A 19,709-nucleotide genomic window follows, 5' to 3' on the forward strand; every position below is an offset into this window, starting at 1 on the left:
AGACCTAGAATGTCACTGGAGACAGCAGATGCGCAGTGTCTCTGGTAGGAAGTGAGCGCCTTAAAGCCAGAGCTGGTTTGTGCCTCTTTTGGCTTTTAGAGATCACTCGGTCAGTCCAGCAGTCTCTACCAAGTGCAGTCTGTGCCCTAAGCCAGTGGGAGACAAGAGGCAAAAACCCGAAACTGTCCCAGCTTTCAAGGAATTGCTGTTCTACGGGAGAGAGCACAATGATTAGCTCAGGTCAAACATAGGAGCAAAACAACGGCCCCTTAAGGTCGATGTAGTTCCCTCTTCTGCCGATTCTAGGAGTTTTAGTCCAGACAGTCTGAGTTCGATCTTGATCCGAGGCCCTGCTTAGGAAAATTCCTAACTTGTAGGCAGTGGGCCAGGCTCTCTGCCTTACTCTGAGTCGTGTCTCCTTCCTGCTAAACGCCCTCCTCTTTGTGCCTGATGCAGGATTGAGGTTCCTGAAAATATCTGGATAAGAAAATGGCAAATAACAGAGCACCACACAACATGAGGTGTCACATCTCTGGCCACCAGGCACCTGTAGGGGAAGTCGGGCTGGAGGCCTTGAGGGAACAGATCTTTCCTCAGGATTTCCTCCAGTCCTTGAGGAGGCACCTCTGCTTCTGGGCTCTGTGACTCAGAGGTCTACTAAAACATGTTGCCTCTGAAATTAAGAGCAGTGTTACTTGATGCTTGTTAGAATGGGGAGAGCTGGCCATGGAGTCAGGAGGATCTGGTCCAGCCTCTGACACAGAGAGCTTGGGGGACCCTGGTCCAGCCTCTGACACAGAGAGCTTGGGGGACCCTGGTCCTGCTTCTGACACAGAGAGCTTGGGGGACCCTGGTCCAGCCTCTGACACAGAGAGCTTGGGGGACCCTGGTCCAGCCTCTGACACAGAGAGCTTAGGGGACCCTGGTCCAGCCTCTGACACAGAGAGCTTGGGGGACCCTGGTCAAGCCTCTGACACAGAGAGCTTTGGGGGACCCTGGGTGTCTTTCTAGGATGCTGTTGCAGAGGAAGTACCAGCCTGACCTGTATCTATATATGGAGTGCCTGTGAAATGCCAGTTCCTGTCTCTGGCCTTTGCTGCTGTTCAGTCATTTTTTAGTCCTTTCCAACTGTCTGTGACCCCATTTGGCATTTTCTTGGCAAAGATACTGGAGTGGTTTGCCATTTCCTCCTCCAGCTCATCTGACAGATGAGGAAACTGAGACAAACGGAGGTTAAGTGACTTGTGCAGGGTCACACAGCCAGTAAATGTCTGAGGCTGGATTTGAACTCAAGGACGGTGGGTCTTTCTGACTCCAAGTCTGGTGCTTTATGCACTATGGCCTAACCTTGCTGCCCCATCCTTTGTCCTAAGCAACGGTTAATATCTGTAAAGAATCAGGATGGTACTTGTTATGAACAGAGCGTAAAGGCTCCACAGATCCACGCTCTTCTCCTGCCTCAGTCACTGCAGACGCTTTTTGTTCTCCACAGTATTGCTGGGAGCCTGGTATACTCCTACATCACTTTCACAGAAGAGCAGCTGAGCAAACAGTCAGAGACAAGCAGCAAGCTGGACGTTAAAGGGAAAGGCGCCGTGTGAGCGAGACTCACGCACCTCGAGCGGTCAACCCTGCACGCGGGCAGTGCCAACGGAGACCTGCTGTAACGGCTGGGGTGTTTTGGTTCTAGTGAGCTCTCAGTCCTCAGGCCCTTGTACAATCCGAAGATTGCTGCCTTTTAAAATGTTTATGATGAGAGAATCTTATGATTGATTCTATTTTAAATCTGCAGTTTGCATTAATTTATACCGAACTGGAAGATGACTTATCTGGCTTTTAATTTATTGTTTTTCCCTCCATCAGCCGTGGGACTCCATGTTGTTCTATGGGCATCTCTGTCCACAGTGAGTGGCATCTAGCCTCCTTCTCCTCATTCTTTCCCTGGCGACAGGGTTGCTTCGGTCAGACCCTCTGCTAGGCAGAGAGCCTCTGGGAGTGTCTCGTGGAAGCAGCCTGCCCTTGATTTCTGCTGAGTGCAGCTGGGCGTGCTGCAGGGTTTTCTGACAGCTCCTCTCGGAATTCTCCTCCTTCACTTCCTGTTTCCCACCTTGAGGGCCTGGTCACTACATTCTCAGTTTCTTGCTGTCTTTAAAGGATGATCTCTTTACAGAGAGAGAAAACATGTGCTAGCTGGGATGGCTTATATCCCACAGCTCTTCAAAGTCCTGGGTGCGGGGGGAATTAGGCTTGGAGGTTTTATCCCTTCATTTAGGGTGCTCTGTGGAAATGATGCTGGGATGGGAGCTATCCTTCAGGCTAGCCCTGAGGGAGCTGGCCATATTCGTGGTCTGGCAAACCCAGGCTATTGTAAGTAACTTGGAAGTAGATACCCCCCCCCCCCCCAGTGGGGACAGTCAGATCAAGCCCATTCTTCCCCTCTTATTCCCTTGGGGATTTTCATTTGAATCACATTATTACATATGTCAGAGTCCCCTGTTTCTAATTTCCTGTGATTTGAGGGGAAAGATTGTCCTGAGCTATTCCCTGGAGGTGTCCACCCAGAGAGGCCAGACGCGGGGGTGCAGCCACCACTCTGTCTCTCTGATGAAATGCAACATAGTCCAGTGAAAGGAGCCCCTAGCAGAGTGATCTTGTTTACTCTTGCAGACTTCAAGCTAAGAATGGCTTTTACATTTTATAATATAATAAGATTATTAAATTTTAAATTAAATTAAAGTCTAAAATCCAATAAGATTATTTTTAAATGTGAAAACCATTCTTAGCTTGTGGGCGGTACAGAAACAAGCTGTGGTGGGTGGTGAGTGGCTTGCTGACCTCTGCCCTAGTTCCAGACCTTACTCTGGAGGCCCCAGTTTCTTTACCTCTGAAATGAGGGAGGTGGATGAGGTGCTTGCTAAGGTTTTTTCCAACTGTCAATGAAAGATTCAATGAGGTTGAGATCTGGTGAAGCAGATTTTCCTTTCAGCTGTGAGACTTCTTGGCTTTATAACAGGACATGGCCCCGTTCTCTGCCTGATATTACCTGAGTCATGCCTGAAATCTGTCTGGAGCAATGGCCTGTCTTGGGGAGCTTTGCTATCTGGCCAGCATCCCCACTTCAACCTCTGTGGTGCTGGCTCATTAGCCTATAGAGGAAGGTACCATTCTTTATGGCTGGAGTGACCTTTGGCCTTCTGGGTAAATGGATTTTCTCCATATGTATTAGGCTCTCCTTCAGCTTTTCACAATGGGTAGCTGACCAATTTTACAAGCTTCTAGATTTTCCAAAAAGCTTGGGAAGAAGTTGGGTCTGTAATTAGAGGACATGTATTTTCCATTTACTGCCTTTGTAGATCTTGGGCAAACCACCTCTCTGGGCCTCAGTTTCCTCATCCACAAAATGGCAGGGTTGGACTGGATGCCCTCAGAGAGCCCTTCCTTCTTTAAATCTGAAGATTCTGTGAGTTTGATGCATTTCCAGAGAAGGGAAGCAAGATGGTGATGGGATTGGAGAGCATGCTGTATGAGGAACAGTTAAAAAAATGTTAAAGTTTCATCTTGGTGAAGAGAAAACTTAGGGAGAGAATGTGAGTATTTGAGGGTGGAATATGCAGGAAGGCAGGTTGTGACTTAATATAGGTAAACTCTTCCTGATAATTAGAGCCCCCCCCCCCCACCCAAGTGCAATAAGTTGCCTTCAGGTGCTTCACGTCCCCTGGTCTGGAAGAAATCGAGGGGAAGGCTGGATCTCTCATTTTCAGAGACGATGCATAAGGATTCCTGTCCAGGTATGGGGCGGCCCAGGTGACCTTTGTGAGCCCCTCCAATCCTGAAATTCTGGGATTCAGCTTCTTGTCCGGGGTCTTTTCTAGAACCTCCTTTCTGTCTAAGCATGCAGCTACTCCCGCAGCAGGAGGAGGATGGGAAGTTGGGGCTGGGCTGGGCTGGGGTCGTGGTATGTATATACTTGGAGTCTAGGTCCTCAGTGAAGTAGGGCAGTAATGATGACAGCCCACTTTTCTAGGGCATCTTCAGGTCTGCCCAGCACTTGACAACCCTGGGAAGCAGGTGCTGTTCTTATCCCACTTTGCAGCTGTGGAGACCTAGTTTCCCAGCTAGGAAGGGTCACAGGCTTTTCTGTGCCCTATTATAAGCTCCACACCACACTCTGGCACCAGATCCCCCTGGTTACTGGACCCTCACCCACTTCATACCAGTCAACAAGTCTCTGTTGATATTGGGTTCGTGTTTGACCACTGGCTGGTTTGGTGGGAACATAGGAAGGGCAACACCTGTGTTTCAGTTCTGATTTATTCACAGGTCTTTTGTCCCTCTGTTCCTTCCTGTGACCCACGTGAGTAGCAATAGGTAGGGGGGAGGGAGGCACGTGGATTAAATTACCATGTGCACATTTGGGTCATTTTACTGGGATAATAGCTTCGGGAATGGGAAGTACCAGAACTGAAAATATATGTGCCTTCTAGAATGTCTAGGTTGTGACCTGTTTACTTACTCCTTTAGCAGATTTCACAAGTGGGAAACTGAGGCACAGATCTGGCCAGGGATCTGTACAAGGCTCAGGTGTGCCATGGGCAAAGCTCTGAACTTCCGAGTCAATCACTGTAACCATTGGACAGGGTCAATCCGATTTGGATTATACTTGAATCGGCCTGTGCTCTGCAAATATGAATCTGAGGCCATTTTCAGTTGCCTTTAAGTGCTGACCACCGAGTTCAGGGTGAGCTGCTTAGAATCACAGAGCCACCACAGCAGCCATGTCGTCCGGCTGTCCATCAGCTGGCCTCATCACTGCCTCCTGAGCAGTGGCCTTCTCCCATCTCTGGGCTTCCTCTGGGACATTTGCCAAGAAAGCCCCAAATGAACTACAGCAACAAACTCAATTCAAACTCATTATAACTTTGTCATCAGCCTCCTTCCCTCATTCTGGTTTTCAGGACTGCATGGTATCTGCCTCTTCTTATTAACTTTTGCCTCTGGTTTCTCTGTGTTTCATAATGAGTTCCTTGTGTGGCCACATAAGTGTCTTTAGAAAACTGGGTGGGGGCCCCCACGTCCCTTCCCTCCATGTGTCTGTGTCTTCAGAACTCCACTCTCCAGAGTTCCCTTTCCTTCCTTTTGTAGAGTTTTAGAGGATGGTTTCCCCTATCTTTTCACTGAGACCTTTTGAGTATTCAACTGAATGTGAATTGAAGACAAGCATGATTCCATGGCCCTTCTATAGACCCTTCCTGTTCAGTAATTCAGTGTTTTTTGGTCAGCAGGAGCTTGGCTTTTCTCTTTGAACTTCAGTTCTGCTTGGTGCTTGGCACCTTCTCTTTCTATTTAAACTCTGATGCCCAGACAGGGTGGGTGGGGCACAAAATGGCTTTGGGCATCTTAAAGGAGCTAGCTATTGGAAAAGGAGAACAGTTTATGTGGCTGTTAGTCACCGGGAGGGGCGTTGGTTATGCTCTGCTCTGCATAAATCACTAATACCCTGGCACACAGAAAGGGAAGTTATTCAGACCCTTCACAGGTCGGGAGCCTGGTGTAAGCCCTTCCTGTAGAATCCACAATAATAGCTCAGAGTTTTTTAAGGTTTGCAAAGCACTTCCCAGGTATTATCCCTTTTGGGCCTCACAACAACTCAGTGAGGAAGACATCCCCACTTCAGAGGATGAAAGAGGAAGTGATTGTTCCAGAGTCACACAGTGTGAGGTAGAATTTGACTTCATCACTCTGAGCTGCCTTTTTAAAGGGGAAGCTGAGAAAAAGTCCTAAGGACTCCTTGGGGCTGTCTCAGGGCCTGAAGCCCACCAGCCCCTCAGTACAATCTGAGGCTTGGCTTCCCCAGTGTACAGGTGGTTTGGATCTGAAGAGTCCATTCCCCCATTCAGATGGGGACTGGCTCTGCCTTCCTAGACCCATTTGGGAGCATAACCTGGTATGTGCTTGCAGTCATTTGGACAGAGGTAAACTAACCAGCATGGGCTCAGAGTGGAAAGCTTTTCAGGGTGAACATTGGAGGTCTGGTTCCTTGGTCTTGTAACTGTATTGTAACCCTGCCTGCTGCATTCTGGCAATTTGTGTCACTTTACATTTGCAAGGATTTCTGCAATGTTATCTTTGTCCTAAAAGGAATTACTAGTTAGATTTAACATCCCTGGAAACTTTTTCAAGATGATTTTGTTCTTAAATAGATGCCTGTTTCAGTGCTAGAAACCAGATGGTATTGTCTACACTGGGAAAGTGAATAAAATGGATGCCATCATATGTTTTCTATGCTGTTGATCTCCTGGAAGTATTTTTTTCAATATAGATTCTATTTGCAAAAATGACCATTTTTGTGTTTTTTTTTTTTAAAAAAAAGGGTACTGCAGGCTAGAAATTTGTACATCAGGTCACTGAAAGAAAATTACTGTGCCTGCTTAAGTATTTTTGTATGGGCTTCAAAATAAATACTTTTCTCCTGAAAACGTGCATTTCCGTTCCTTTTGGGTAACACCCATGGAAAATGGAGCAGAAGGGAAGCATGTCTGTCTGCCTGCACTGAAGAGGAGGGAATCCTGGCTTTGTCTGAGCTACAATAACAGTAAAAATGGGCCTGGGCCATGTCTACCATTATGATTTTGTGCGTGAATTAGAGAAGGCCAAATACCCCTGTGTGCTGGGCATAGTTGGTTCCTAGATCTATTAGCAAGTAAAGTCCCTTATTCTTCCTGGGCATTTCACAGGCATGACTGACCAAATCAGGCTGAGGAAATTTCAAAAAATAATTTCCAGTTTTCTTCCATAATCCCATTAGTGGCATGCCTTTTCTTCTTCTTGTCCCTCCTCTCCCTCTCATTCGTGGTGCAGCGGGAGGGAGCCTGGCTTTGGAGTCAGAAGGGGAGAGGCTGGCACTGTGTCATGGGAGCGGGTGGAGTGTTTTCCTCAGCACAACGAAGGGGTTGGTTCCATTAGGGTCTCTGAGGTCCCTGTGATCTCCCTCAAATTCCTCCCCACCCCTTTTCAACTCCACACTTTCCCTCCCCCCTCCCCCTTCCCATCAATTTCAAGCCATTTTATGCATTTTGGGGACTGGTCCATGTTTCAACATGTTTTGGTTGGTCACTGAGCCTTTCTGAGCCTCGGGTTTTCCCTGCTTTGAAGGGAAGGGGTGGGATCCCTTCCAGTGAAATCCTATGTTGTAAAAGACTATCAGGCTGGTTGTGGCTTCCCCAGGTTCCATGCTCCGACTTCTCCATCCTCCTGGATGTTTGGGCCACAAACTTTGGAACAGTCCAGTACTTCGGTCCATGGATCACAAAGCAGCAAATAAAATCTGCAGTGCTGGGAATTCCAGCTTTGTTAGTTTCTACTTGTGTGATCTTGGGTAGATTTCTCTCTCTGGACCATTTTCTTATTTGTAAAGTTGAAAAAAATGATCTGAGCTCCCTGACAATTCTGAATCTATGGTGCTATGCCCCTAAGCATTTATTAAACACCTTCTATGTACAAAGCACTGTGCTAGGGATACAAGACAAAGTGAAGAACTGTCCCTGCCCCCAGTGAGTTTCCATTCTAGGAGGGCTACACGTAAACTGTGATCCTGTTTCTGCGGGTACTTTCCACCCACCCACCCAACAACCAAAGTCAATTTTTAAACACATAGATCAGATGCTTCCTCTGTGTGGGTCCTAACGTCTTAGAATAGAGGGAGGGGTGTTCAATGTGCCTGGGACACCCTGGATGCTTCATGGGGAGCTGATATAAATGACACCTGGGGGGGTGTCATTTTTTTCTACATAATTAACCTTTAGCTCTCATGGGAGGAACCTGTGGCAGTATTCAGCACAATTCATGAACTGGTCAGTCATGCTTTCAGGGAGCTCGCCCCAAGCCCTCCTCTGACCTTGCTAATTCAGAATGTTAGAAAACTGGCCAGGGGCCTTCTCTGTGTAGCTGCTGTGGGCATCAGAGATGGGCCCTGCCTCTTCCGTGGCTGTGGTGCCTTGCAGAAGCACAGGCTGAGTCAGACTTCAAATGCAGATGTAGAGCTGGGAAGCCACGTTAGGTTAAAAAACAGGAAAGCTTGCATTTTTTTTTTTTTGGAGGGCAACTGGGGTTACATGGCTTGTCCAAAGTCACACGGCTAGTAAGTGTGTCAGGTGTCTGAGGCTGCATTTGAACTCAGGTTCTCCTGACTCCAGGGCTGGTGCTCTATTCATTGCACCACCTAGCCATCCCAAGCTTGTATTTCTTAAGCACTTATTCTGTGCCAGGACCTGTATTTAATTCTCGAACCACCTTGGGAGCTATTTTACAATGACCATTTTCATGTTTTAATAAAAGGAAAGAAAGTTAAAGTGCCTGCTTGTGTTAGGATCCCCATTTCACAGATAAGGACACTGAGGCAGACGTTCAAGTGACTTGGCCGAGGTCTTCCTGAGTACAGGCCTGGCGCTGGATCTGCAGTGCCTCCAGCATCTACACTTCAGTGACTTGGCCAAAGTCACACTGGTGCTAAGAGGCAGAGCTGGGACTGATTTCAGTGTTTTTCCCCATATTCTTTTCCCTGAGAACATCAATGGGTCCAGCTCTCCCTCTTGGTCCCCTGTGACATCAGTAGGCCCTACACATTTTCACTAATGATAAAGGAGAATGCTCCCCCAGCCCCTTCCCTAGATCTTGGGCCCTTTTCTGACCTTGATTCCAGAACCAGGCCATCCATATCCACCCTTCAGTGATGGTGTTTGCTTCTCCTGTAAATGGACTTCAGAGGGTGCTGCTGGCCATCAGAGGGAAGGCCAGCCTGGGGCGCTGGGGAGGGTGGCAAGAGGTTCAGGGTTAGGGCTTTCAGTGTTTGCCAAGAGGGCAGGCAGAAGGAACTCGGACGTTTAATTTGTATCAGGCTTCTCTGGCCTCAGAAGGCAGACCCAAGAGGCAAAACTACGGCTGAACACGTCCTCAGCCTGGAGATGGGCTCCATCCATTCCAAGGTGGTCTGTTTCCCCTTCCTTGGAGGAGCTTCAGTTTCCCTTGTACTCCACTAGCGACTGCTCGGGGGCTTCTTGCACCTTATCTATTGGACTCTAAGAAGAAGTAGTCCTGAGGCATCCAGTGGAAAGGGGTTAAGAAATGGAGATTAAGTAAGAGGGGCCATTTAAAAATGGAGAACACCCGAAAAAGCTCTTCCAAGAAAGCCAAGATCAGAGTGCCATGGGAAACAAAGGGCTGCAGACGGATCCTGGTCTTTAATAAACCGACAGGGAAATCCACCTATCTGTGGCTCCCTCCCAACACTGCCTCTAGAATTAAACCCTCTTAAAAATGATGGAGAAATACTCACAGAATTTGGTTAACACAAGGACATGTTTAAAAAAATATTTTAATAAGCTTTTTTCAGAATTGCAGACAGGGATCAGGGAGAGAACTGGAAATTACTTACAGTGCAAAATTACTATGCAGGAATTTTAAAAAATCTAATCCATAATTTTTGAATGCCTAGTCTTTTAAAATATCCCTTCAAATCTATTTTAAAGCTCAACCAAAGATTTCTGTTGAACTGAATTTCTGATTCTGCAAACATTTGAAAGAACTCCATAAAAGAGAACATCATTTCCTGACTGTTTGCCTGGACACCGTGCACCACACATGCCAAGGTGGGACTGATTCTGGATCAGAGTGAATTTTACTTGGGCAAATTAAATTCATGACATCACTAAAAATCTTAAAATACTAATAGTGCAATGGCCTCTCAAGTTATAGTGGCTGTATGCTGAAGAACAAGAAAAAATGATCACGTAAAATACCTGTATAAACACAAATAGGAAAATCCAATTCCATTCTTCAGGCAAAGCTGAGCTTCCTACATCAGACCACGTCACGGAATGTCGTCCTCTAGGGACACCTTCACACTGAGAGGGCAAAAAAGCACCATTCCTGAGCACGGACACTGCCCCCCTCTCTGCAATCAGGCCTGAGGACAAATGACTTCTAGATTTCCTATAAAATGGGTTTGCAGTTTACCAACTGGAAAACAAGGATGCATTTCTTTTTCTCTTAAAACAAAAGTGACAATAGGTCTCTGACACCAGCACCAGTCTTCCCTTGGAATCTTCTCTAGACCATCTTTGGACTTCATGAAGAACACGGATTGTGACCCCTTTGCTAAAGCTACTGCCATTCCAGAGGAACGGAAATGTTGGGTCACCACCCCCCACACACGCTACCATTCAGACACTGGGTAAAATCTGTGAATGTCCATCCTAGGAAATTAAAATGTTCTAAAATGGCTTTTAACACTGATCTGGGGCAGGAAGAAAAGAAAATGTTGTTCACCCCGGTGAGGGAAGCAGCTTTCAGTAGGGGGCCAGGAGCTCTTTGTAGGGCCCACAGCAGAGCCATTCAGAGGACCACAAAGTACCTCTTGGCTGGGTCAAAGTACCTCCTGAGCCACTGGCCACCATGCAGAAAAGGGAAGGAGGTGTTTACAATGCATACATCTGTGCGATACTTAGCAAAATTACTTCTAAATGTTTGTACAGGAGTGTCTAGGTGGCCCACGTGCTGCCTACTAAGACGATTTTCAGCAAGACTCCCAGCCCGCACTTCTCCAGGGAAATGGTTCCTCTTCTCTCCATCACTCTGTACCCATGGCTACAATAAAGCCTCTGGAATTCAATTTTAGAAGAGCTCCTCCCCAAGCTGAAAATGGAAGAATTGTTTTTGGGAAGGTAGCACACGTTCTCTCTTATTTTCCTGCATAAAATCAAAGACACTTGATGTGACCTGCCCACAGGAGAGACACACTTCTGCCAATGACCAGAGAACACACTGTCCTTTCATTCCCACAAACAGAACTGAACCACCTGTTCTCATTCCCTCCATGCTCATCTTAAATGCAAAAATGGGGTCCTTTTGATATGCATATAAAAATAACTGAGCAGGACTCTGGCCAACACGTCTGAGTTAAAGTTAAGCACTTAAGCTGACATTAAGCTCTTGTTGCTGCAAAAATAAAATTGAAAACATAACAAATGCAAAAGTCTGTGCAATACAAGCATCATGCATCACTTCAGAATTCTCGAAACTCACGATTTATCCTAAAGTAGAAATTGAAAAAATCAGATTCTCACAATTCTCTATGAATGCTTTAACCATCTGAATAAGAAAAGATGACATAGATACTACACAAACACTTAAAAATTCATTAGAAAAGGACTTTAGCAAAATAAAATGAAGCTGACAGACTCAGAATATCAACTCTTCTCATAAAAGTTTACCAACTGTACAAGTTAAGAAAATTATACAAGCTTTTTGTATTAAGAAAGGACAGCTCAATCAAGACATAAGTTCTGTAAAAATCTTCCAAAGGCTACAAAGAATCTGGAAAAATACAGCATGTATTTCTTAAGCCCAGATAAGAATATGAAAGACATCACTGATGTCAACAATTGTACATACACAAACCTGACTTGGTTTATTTTTTAATTTCTATATATAAAAAAATCATGCTAGCATAACTTTCAGGATTCATAAGGGTTTCCTCAATAATATGACACCCAATTTGTATGGAGAGAAAAATGGCAATGTCTATTTCCTGGTCTACTAGACATTAAAAAAAAAAACAGCAGAAAAGCTGGTGTTAAGCAGAAGATTTTTCAAATTAAATACAAACCAACCTTCCCCAGTTCCCACATATCCCACCCCCCTCCCCCCACCAAACCTCAAACTCAGAATAACAGGGTTTGGTATTAAAATATGCCTCTAAGATTCTGTAATAGGATTCTCTGTTGTTAAAGATGAATGTACAGACTTTGTTGACTATAGTTCTCAACATTTAAAAGGGTCTTTAAAATAGCAGAAGTAAAAAATTCTGCTAAAGGCAGAAATACAAACTGTCACCTAAAATTAAAATCCAATTTAAAATGTCAGATTTCGACTGAGTGCTTCAAGGAAATCAACTTAAGGTAACCCATCAACCCTGAAAATTGTAGTCGCACCAGAAATTACTCCAAAGAATAAAAAACAGCCCTCACATCTAGTCATCTAAGTTTTCCAGTTCTTCAAACTTCCCATGTGAGATTGCTTCCTGGAAAAACTCTGAAGAGCCTGGGCTTTCTCTGCCATTGCTGCTAACCCTTCGCCGCTTGGCAGGCCTCTCATTTTTATCATCAAAATAATTTTCATTCTTGGCAGCTCCGTGAGCAAGCTTGAGGTCGCCGGGCAGGCCGTCAGCATCATAGCCATTCGTGTTCGCGTCTGTGTGGACGGGCTTCTTATTCCCACTAGTGGGCCCATTCATGAGCAATCCTTCAACTCTGACTTCATCTTTGCCTGAGACCTCCCCAGGGCCGTTTGACGATATGCCTGAGCAAAGGAAGCACATGAAGCGGTCAGTCTGGCCATGACAAAATTCCCTGAAAATGGAAAGGCCCAGAAATCAGAGCATATTTTGTTGTCTAGTTAAAGGACAAAGTAGCATTGATCTAGTACTGATGGGTGTCTTTCTATGACATTTTGAGTACACAAAACCCTTTCTACAGCCTAATGTGATGCTGAGGAAAAAGTCCAAGTGTTCAGTCCATCTAAAAATTGAAATGGGTTTTAACCCATCTGAAATCTTACCACCACGGCACTGGATGTTAGTGCTAAAAGCTGCCAGAACAGATTCCAAAGAATACAAGAAATACAGGTCAGCCCTGGGCCCTTCTGGGGTGGGAAAGGCCAAGCAATGAGGCCTCTTCCATCTTCTGGCCCCTACGTCCAATAGTGCCTGTAGGGCCTGCCTCACGAGCCTGATGGAAGGGGCTCCACTGTCACTAGACAAGGGACTTGAGGTCTTTTGGAGGACACTTCTGACATTATTCCTCTTCTTCCTATTTAACCAATTCCCTCATACCAAGAGTCAGAAGCAAACCCATAGAGGATGGCCTCAGCTCTGCACGGGCAGCCTGAGAAGAGACAGACATGAGGCAGTGGGTGCCCACATGCAGAACTCAGGACCCTAAGAGCGGCAATGTCATCACAGGAACAGCCACCATTTACAGAGCCTGAAAAGATCTGTCAAGTGCCTGACAAATACTATCTCACTGGAGCCTCAGGACAACCGTGTGAGGGGGGTGCTATTATTATGATCTGAGGAAACTGAGGCAGCTGTCTGCAGCTGGATCTGAGCTCAGGTCCTCCTGACTCTAGGCCTGTGTCAGCTCGATGCCCCAACATCAGCTAAGTTCTTCAAAGCTTAATGTTGCTGGGGGAGGGAAGAAGCCAGTGATTAGAAGGGGCAACCCTCAGGAGGGAGTGGCTTTCTTGTTGCCTGAAGGATTTAGTTGAGAGAAACCACAGGATCTACTTGGAAGGGACCTTGGAAGCTGGCTGGTCCAACCCACAGCTTTACAGAATTCCACGCCTCGAAGCAGGGGTGGAGGGGAGCCCACTAGCTCACGAAGCCCATTCCTTTCTCTCTGGATGGCTCTGCTCGGGAGGACATTTTTCTCCATAGTGAGCCTCAATGTGCTTTTCTACAAATGCTGCCTTGGTCACTGGTTTTGCCCCCCCGGGCCAAACGAAACAAGCCAGACTTGTGCCCAAAGGCAGCCTTCCAGCCCACCCCCAATGCCTAATAATGATGAACACCCCATTCCTTCGGCTGAACGTCCTTCAGAAATATGGAGCCATGAGCTGAGCCCAAGGTGGACAGAGGAGTCTGAGCAGGGCACAGCACAAGGAAATCACCTGGACCCCATGTCTCCCAACAAAGTCCCAAAAACATACTGGGGGTTGCTCTGGCTTTGCTGTCATCTCCATCTTGAAGTTCACTCAAATTTCTAATTCTTATTTAAACTATTATGTAGCCATGACATCCTGATTTGACAGATGCTTTGCTAAAACCTGGGTAGATTGTTTTTAAAGCATTCTCATTAATTTTAATTCAACAAATACTTACTAAGTACCTACTATGTGCCAGGTCTTGCGAGGTGCCCAGGGTGCAAATAAGAAAAAATGAATCTCTTCCCTCAAGGAGCTCATCCCCTTAATGGGGAAGATGGCACACACGAGGTAGCTGGAAACGAGGACCTTGGGGGCACCTTATCAAGACAGGGCTTCCTGCGTCCCAGGATGTGCCCTTCAAGATGAGCCCCTGAGCTGGGCACTGTCACCTTTCACTGCGCCCAGCCTATCCTAGAGGCCGGTTCTGGCTGTGGGTCTCAGGCAGAGATGCCGCATCCTCAGTAATAGAGGGGAGGTTCAGTCTGCCTGCCTGGTCCCCCCACAGGGTTTTCCTGCTGGGAACTTGTGGGACTCTGGGGCTTTCTTCTTCCTGTAATGCTACCAGTATCCACTGTCTCTAACTGGGTGTGCAAATGCAGAGTGTCCTTCCTTCCCTTTCCTTCTTCAGCCTGGACGTCCTCTGAAGTCTTTTTGGCTCTGAGGGATAACAAGACATCTCCAGTTTTCCAAAGGGCCCACGTTTGCAATACTACCCCTTTTCAGAAGAGGTGGGGAGCTCTGGTCACCCTTTCCCATCCTGACACCTGGCTCGCTCTGCACTGATCTCTGATCAAGTGTTTGTTAGGCCACCCTGGCCCATGAATCCCAGCTGTGCTTTTTATTATCTGGGTGAACATGATCAAGGCACCATCTTCACTAACAGCAGTGGGGGCAGTAGCAGACATTTTCAGAGCTGTTTATGGGATTCTTAAGTCCTTCTGACTGAGCTATCTTACCATTTTATCACAGCTCACACAGATTCTGTGAAGCAGGGTCTCCACCTGACATCATCACCCATTCACAGATGCTAAGCCAGGTGCAAATGCCTAAGTCGAGCAGGACGGGAGGCATTGCCTCTCTAGCTCTCTGTGTCACGGGTGAAATGAGGGGATCAAACTGAATGGTCCCTATGATCTAGGAAGCCTCAACATCCAACGTCCCACATTCAGACTCTCTGTCTTGGCAAGGCAAGGATTCATCCCAGCAGTGCCCCAGAGAGACAGGCCAGTGTTTGAGGAGCTGTGGTCACTATCTACAGGGCACTAAGACTCATCTGAGACGTTTTTGATTAGAAATTGTTCCTACAGGAAATTGAAATCATTTGGAAAGAAAAGTCATCTTGAAACGTGAACCATGCTTCAGGGTGCTGTGACGACCCCCTGATCCAGAGTCAGAAAACTGAGCCTTATGCTACAGGTCACGTTAGAACCTCTGAAGACCCAGACAAAGCCGAGGGTTCTAGAAATGTCTGTGGTTAGTAAACTCTGCCCATCAATGTCCTACCTGCCCCTGGGGCTGTCCCCAGGCATCCCAACTGCCCCTTCTCACACAGACAGTGACCTGCTCCTTTCCGAAGGCCCAGTGGCTTACCATTCTGATTACTGTTAGCTGCACCATCCTCCTTCTCTGACTGGCTGGTGCTGCTGTTGGAGGCTGTTGGGGGAGGGGATGGGGCCCGGCTGGAGGCAGCACTTTCACTTTCATCCAAGAGCCGGTCCATATAATCCCTTAAAAAATGAAACAAAACCAGGTCAAAAATACTCGGTCCTTATTAAAAGTAAGTGACTATTAATGGCAACAATCACCCTAGTTCTTCCCAATAAGATCCAGTTCAGTAACACGCCGAAGCTCTGGGCATGTGTGTGGAAAGCCTCAGCTGAGATACGCTGCTGGAAACAGCACACGCCGCTGACCAATGACACTGGAGGCTGTGCCCTCCCCTCTCCATCACAGCTTGGGTCTCTCTTACTGGACCCCAAGGTCCATGAAAGCCACATGACAAAGCCCGCGTGAAATACCCAGAAGGGTATCGTCATCTCCTCTGCCTTACTTCCCTCATCTGTAAAATGAGAATATCGGGCCAGATAACCTACTTCAGACCTTCCAGTTCTAAAATCAGAGGATGACTGACCCTCAGTACAGCAGTAATGCAGAAAAGGCGAGATTAAGGAGGTGCTGTACTGGGCACCCCCTTTAGGAGGCACAATGACAGCCCTGGAGAGCCATTACAGCAGTCAAGCTTCACTAGCATGCCGCCTGGAGACAGGGAGAGAACTGGGGATGTTCTGATTCAGGAGGGGATGTGGAGGAGGGGCGACGACAGATGTCTGTGAGTGCCTGCAGGCTCCTCCTGCCCAGAAAGAATGAGCCCAGCTGTGCTTAGCCCCTGAGAGCTGCCTCAGGGCAATGGGCAGAAGTGAGACTGAGAGTGGCCAACACACCAGCGAAGAGAGAAAAGAGCCCTCCTTCTAGAGTCAGAGGAGCTGAGTTCAAATTCCACTTTGGAAATGACTTGTGTGAACCTGGGCAGGTCCTGAGAGCTCCCTGAGCCTCCATCTGCTTGTCCCAGCCCAATGCACCACAGAGGAGCCGGGTGACAGTCTGGCCGAGAGATGCCAACAGCTGGCCTGGGAGGGTGGCGGGAGTCACGCAGCAAAAGGACACCATGGAGCTTATGCTGCAAGTATAAGTGTGCTACACTGCAAGTACTGCATACTGCACTATGAGCACACCAGTACAAGTGTTCTACATGGTAAGTACTACACACTGTACTATAAATATACTGTAAGTATATAAATATACTCTAAGAACAAGCACTCTATGCTATAAGTGTGTAAGTATAAGCATACTCTAAGGACTATACACTATTTGAACAAATATACTCTAAGTATATAAGTATACTATACTACAAGCCTATACACTACACTGCACTATTAAGTACACTATAAGTGTGAGCATACTTCCTAGGTATAGTATATAGTATGTTTGTTTGTTTTGCTTTTTGGAGGGGGAAAAGCAGGGCAATTGGGGTTAAGTGACTTGTCCAAGGTCACACGGCTAGTAAAGTGTCAAGTGTCTGAGGCTGGATTTGAACTCAGGTCCTCCTGACTCCAGTGCCAGTGCTCTATTCATAGTATATAGTATGGATAAGTATATAAGAATAGTATAAATAAGAGACTATTGTCGCTCTAGAACCTTGTCCAAATACTGTGGCTTGATGTGTTGCTGCAGTAAAAAAGGCCAACAAAGGGCTGGGAAGGCCCAAGATGCTATTTTTATGGCATAGTGGATGGGACTGTGCAGGAGCCACAGGGCAATGGAGAAGCTCTTGGTGGGCTGGTCAAGAAAGCATGACTAGGGGGTGTCTAGGTGGTGCAGTGAATAGAGTACCAGCCCTGAAATCAGGAGGACCGGAGGTCAAATCTGGCTTCAGACACTTAACACTTACTAGCCATGTGACCTTGGGCAAGTCACTTAACCCCAGTTGCCCTGCCCTCCTCCCTCCAAAAAGAAGGAAAAAAAAAAAGAAAGCATGACTAGAAAAGGGTATGGGCCAGTCCTGTAGCAAGAGCCAGGGAGGATGACTGAGGCCAGCAGGAGGAACAGCGTTAGCATGCTGGAAGGCTCTATCCCAGCACGTGGACAGTGATCCCATGGGGGGAAAAGACACAGAAGGGTGGTAATCTGCACCTGTGGAAGGTATGTCCCTAGGGGTGGATCCCAGATGCAGGGAGAAACCCCAGGAGGAGGAGGAGGGTGACACCCACTAGAAGCTAAGTTTGGTCCTTTGATACCACACTGTGGCTGCTTATCAGGCCAGTGAAGCTTCTGCAGCAGCAGTGGGCAGCCTGCGGCCTCCTCTGAGCAAGCTCTCCAGCTTGCTCAGTCAGGACCAGCTATCCCCGCAGAAAATAGCCCGGCTCTGACAAGCACTAACTCAAATGGTTCCTGGTGACGTGGCTGCTGCTGGCTTTTGTTAGATGACACACTGGGTTTGGAGGAGTCTCAGGTGACATTCTGATCAAGTAAATAATGTATATGAAGCATTTTTGTTGCTCTGAACTTAGAATTTACATATTGAAATTCAATAATATTAGCAAACAGATAGTTATATTTTGCAATTTCTGGAAAATAAGTGTGTTGGCAGAGACAAAACAAGCCTTCTGCATTTTTAAATTCTAATCATTTGGGACAGAATATCCCATATTGTATGTATTTATAGTAACAAAGTGCCTGTATCAAGGGGCTCAATCCCAAAGACAATGATTACAGAGTAGCCAGATTAAACGACACTTCCAGGAGAGCTGGAGGCTAATAAATTCAATGTTTTAAAAACATAACATTGCCTGAGTACAGCCAACTAGGTTACTACCAAAAGCCACAATTCCTTACATACTAGGCACAAGTTTACATTTCAATGCAAGGCAAAATTAAAAAAACAAAAACAAATCTAAGGGCAAAATCTCTGCATCCCACAGGAGTTAGAAAACTTACTAATTTTTCAATATTATTTCTGTGAGCAAAAAGGTTCAGGAAATCTAAGGGAAGGGAGAGCACCGATTCAGAAGTTATCGAGGGGTGTCACACTTCCAAGAGAAATGATCCCTGTGGCCACATATCAACTTAGAAAATCACCAAAAACATGATCTAGATTTCACTGTATTCTTATTTATTTTGTTGGACATTCTGGAATTATGTTTTAATCTGCAGGCCCAGGGGGCTCAACACTTCTGCACGATGGCACCTGCTCCTCTGTTTTGAAGCTTGTGTAAGAGCAAAAAAACTGCCTCGATTTCCTCCCTAGATCAGGCAGGCATCTGCTGGCTACAGGAAGAGCTCTGACTTTTAAGAACACCACCCACAATCTGGCTCTGCCCAGAGCCCTGGAGATCCTTGTCCACTGGCCTTCCTTCCCCCTGGCCAAAGTGGGGCCCCTCCCTGCCCTGCCATGTCCCAGTTGTTACCTGGGTAGGTCACTTACCTGCTTGCCTGACCTTGCTTCCATGGGGGTGATACTAGGACCCAAAGTGAATCCTGCTAAATATCCCAGTTAAAGATTACAAAGTGGTTTGTAAAGGTGCCTGACAGTACCAAGGGAAGCTGGGAGAGCCCAAAATGTGACTGTTCCCATTATTGAGGTCCTCCCTGGTCCTGTCACCAGGCCCCAAGGGCCTCTCCAGGGTGGCCGGTCATCACACTTCTGCCATCTTCCCCTCTGCTCACAATTATCAGGTCTTGAGACTGAAAATGATCTTTAAGAACCCACTCCCTCTCAAGGGTGGGCTGATGAAACCATCCCAGTTATCACTTGATTCTGCTTACTTTTCCCCATATATTTAAAGTTTACTTGCACAGCCAGTTTAGCTAGAGACCCTTAGGTCACCAGTAAGAGACTGAAGTCAATTCTGAAGTCAATGCTAGATCCGATCAGCGCAGAAACACATACCACGTCTCCAAACGTTTTATGAAATGAACATGATCTACCAAAATGACCATTCAGTTACTACTGATTTGACACTAAGACTAACTCCTCTGCATTTCTGTCGAGAGCCAGGTCTCAGGACAGTGGGAAGACCAGATGGGAAAGGTGAACAAAGAACAGTAACACTCACGTCACACCGGGATGGAGATTGTATTTCTTTTTTCCAAATCGTGTTTGCTGAGCAAAGAAATCATAACGTTCAGATTTTTTCCACATGTAATAAAATGCGACGCACTCCCCAACTGACCTTGTTCGGACCTGGGAAACACAAACATTTGATTTAAATAGTATTCTTTTCCTCAAAGGTCCTATTTCACTTTTGTGAACAGAATTTCTCAAAGTAAATTTGTCTGGTCCTTAAAAAGGCATTTAATTACCATTTAATTTTAACTATTTAATTTCTAAGACAATGCAGTAGCTGTTAATATTTCTAAAGTTCCTTTTACTAAGAATATATTGAAAACCTTGA

At 46.4% G+C, this 19,709-nt stretch overlaps 2 protein-coding genes across 6 annotated transcripts in view; one reads left to right on the forward strand and one right to left on the reverse strand.

The window, feature by feature from the left end:
• LOC138164886 (nucleotide sugar transporter SLC35D2) overlaps positions 1 to 19,709 on the forward strand; it is a 76,864-nt gene that overhangs the window by 50,497 nt on the left and 6,658 nt on the right. The window contains exon 12 of one of the 2 annotated variants that reach the window (XM_069092822.1): positions 1,493 to 6,476. The exons of the other annotated variant lie outside the window; for it this stretch is intronic. Coding sequence (XP_068948923.1) covers positions 1,493 to 1,601 — 109 coding nt within the window. The 3' untranslated portion in view covers positions 1,602 to 6,476. Of the gene's footprint in view, positions 1 to 1,492; positions 6,477 to 19,709 lie in introns of those variants that run through there. 2 annotated transcript variants of the gene reach the window in all.
• The window catches only part of LOC138164885 (mesoderm induction early response protein 1), a 485,607-nt gene continuing 475,250 nt past the window's right edge, over positions 9,353 to 19,709 (reverse strand). For all 4 annotated transcript variants that reach the window (XM_069092820.1, XM_069092817.1, XM_069092821.1 and 1 more), the window contains 3 exons: positions 19,371 to 19,498; positions 15,349 to 15,485; positions 9,353 to 12,354 (listed from right to left, as the gene is read on the reverse strand). In XM_069092820.1, coding sequence (XP_068948921.1) covers positions 12,026 to 12,354; positions 15,349 to 15,485; positions 19,371 to 19,498 — 594 coding nt within the window. In that variant the 3' untranslated portion in view covers positions 9,353 to 12,025. The remainder of the gene's footprint in view (positions 12,355 to 15,348; positions 15,486 to 19,370; positions 19,499 to 19,709) is intronic.

This window comes from Petaurus breviceps, unplaced genomic scaffold, assembly GCF_028583685.1.
Source record: "Petaurus breviceps papuanus isolate PSGF00001 unplaced genomic scaffold, PetGlider_PUasm1.0 207, whole genome shotgun sequence".
Classification (NCBI taxonomy): Eukaryota; Metazoa; Chordata; class Mammalia; order Diprotodontia; family Petauridae; genus Petaurus; species Petaurus breviceps.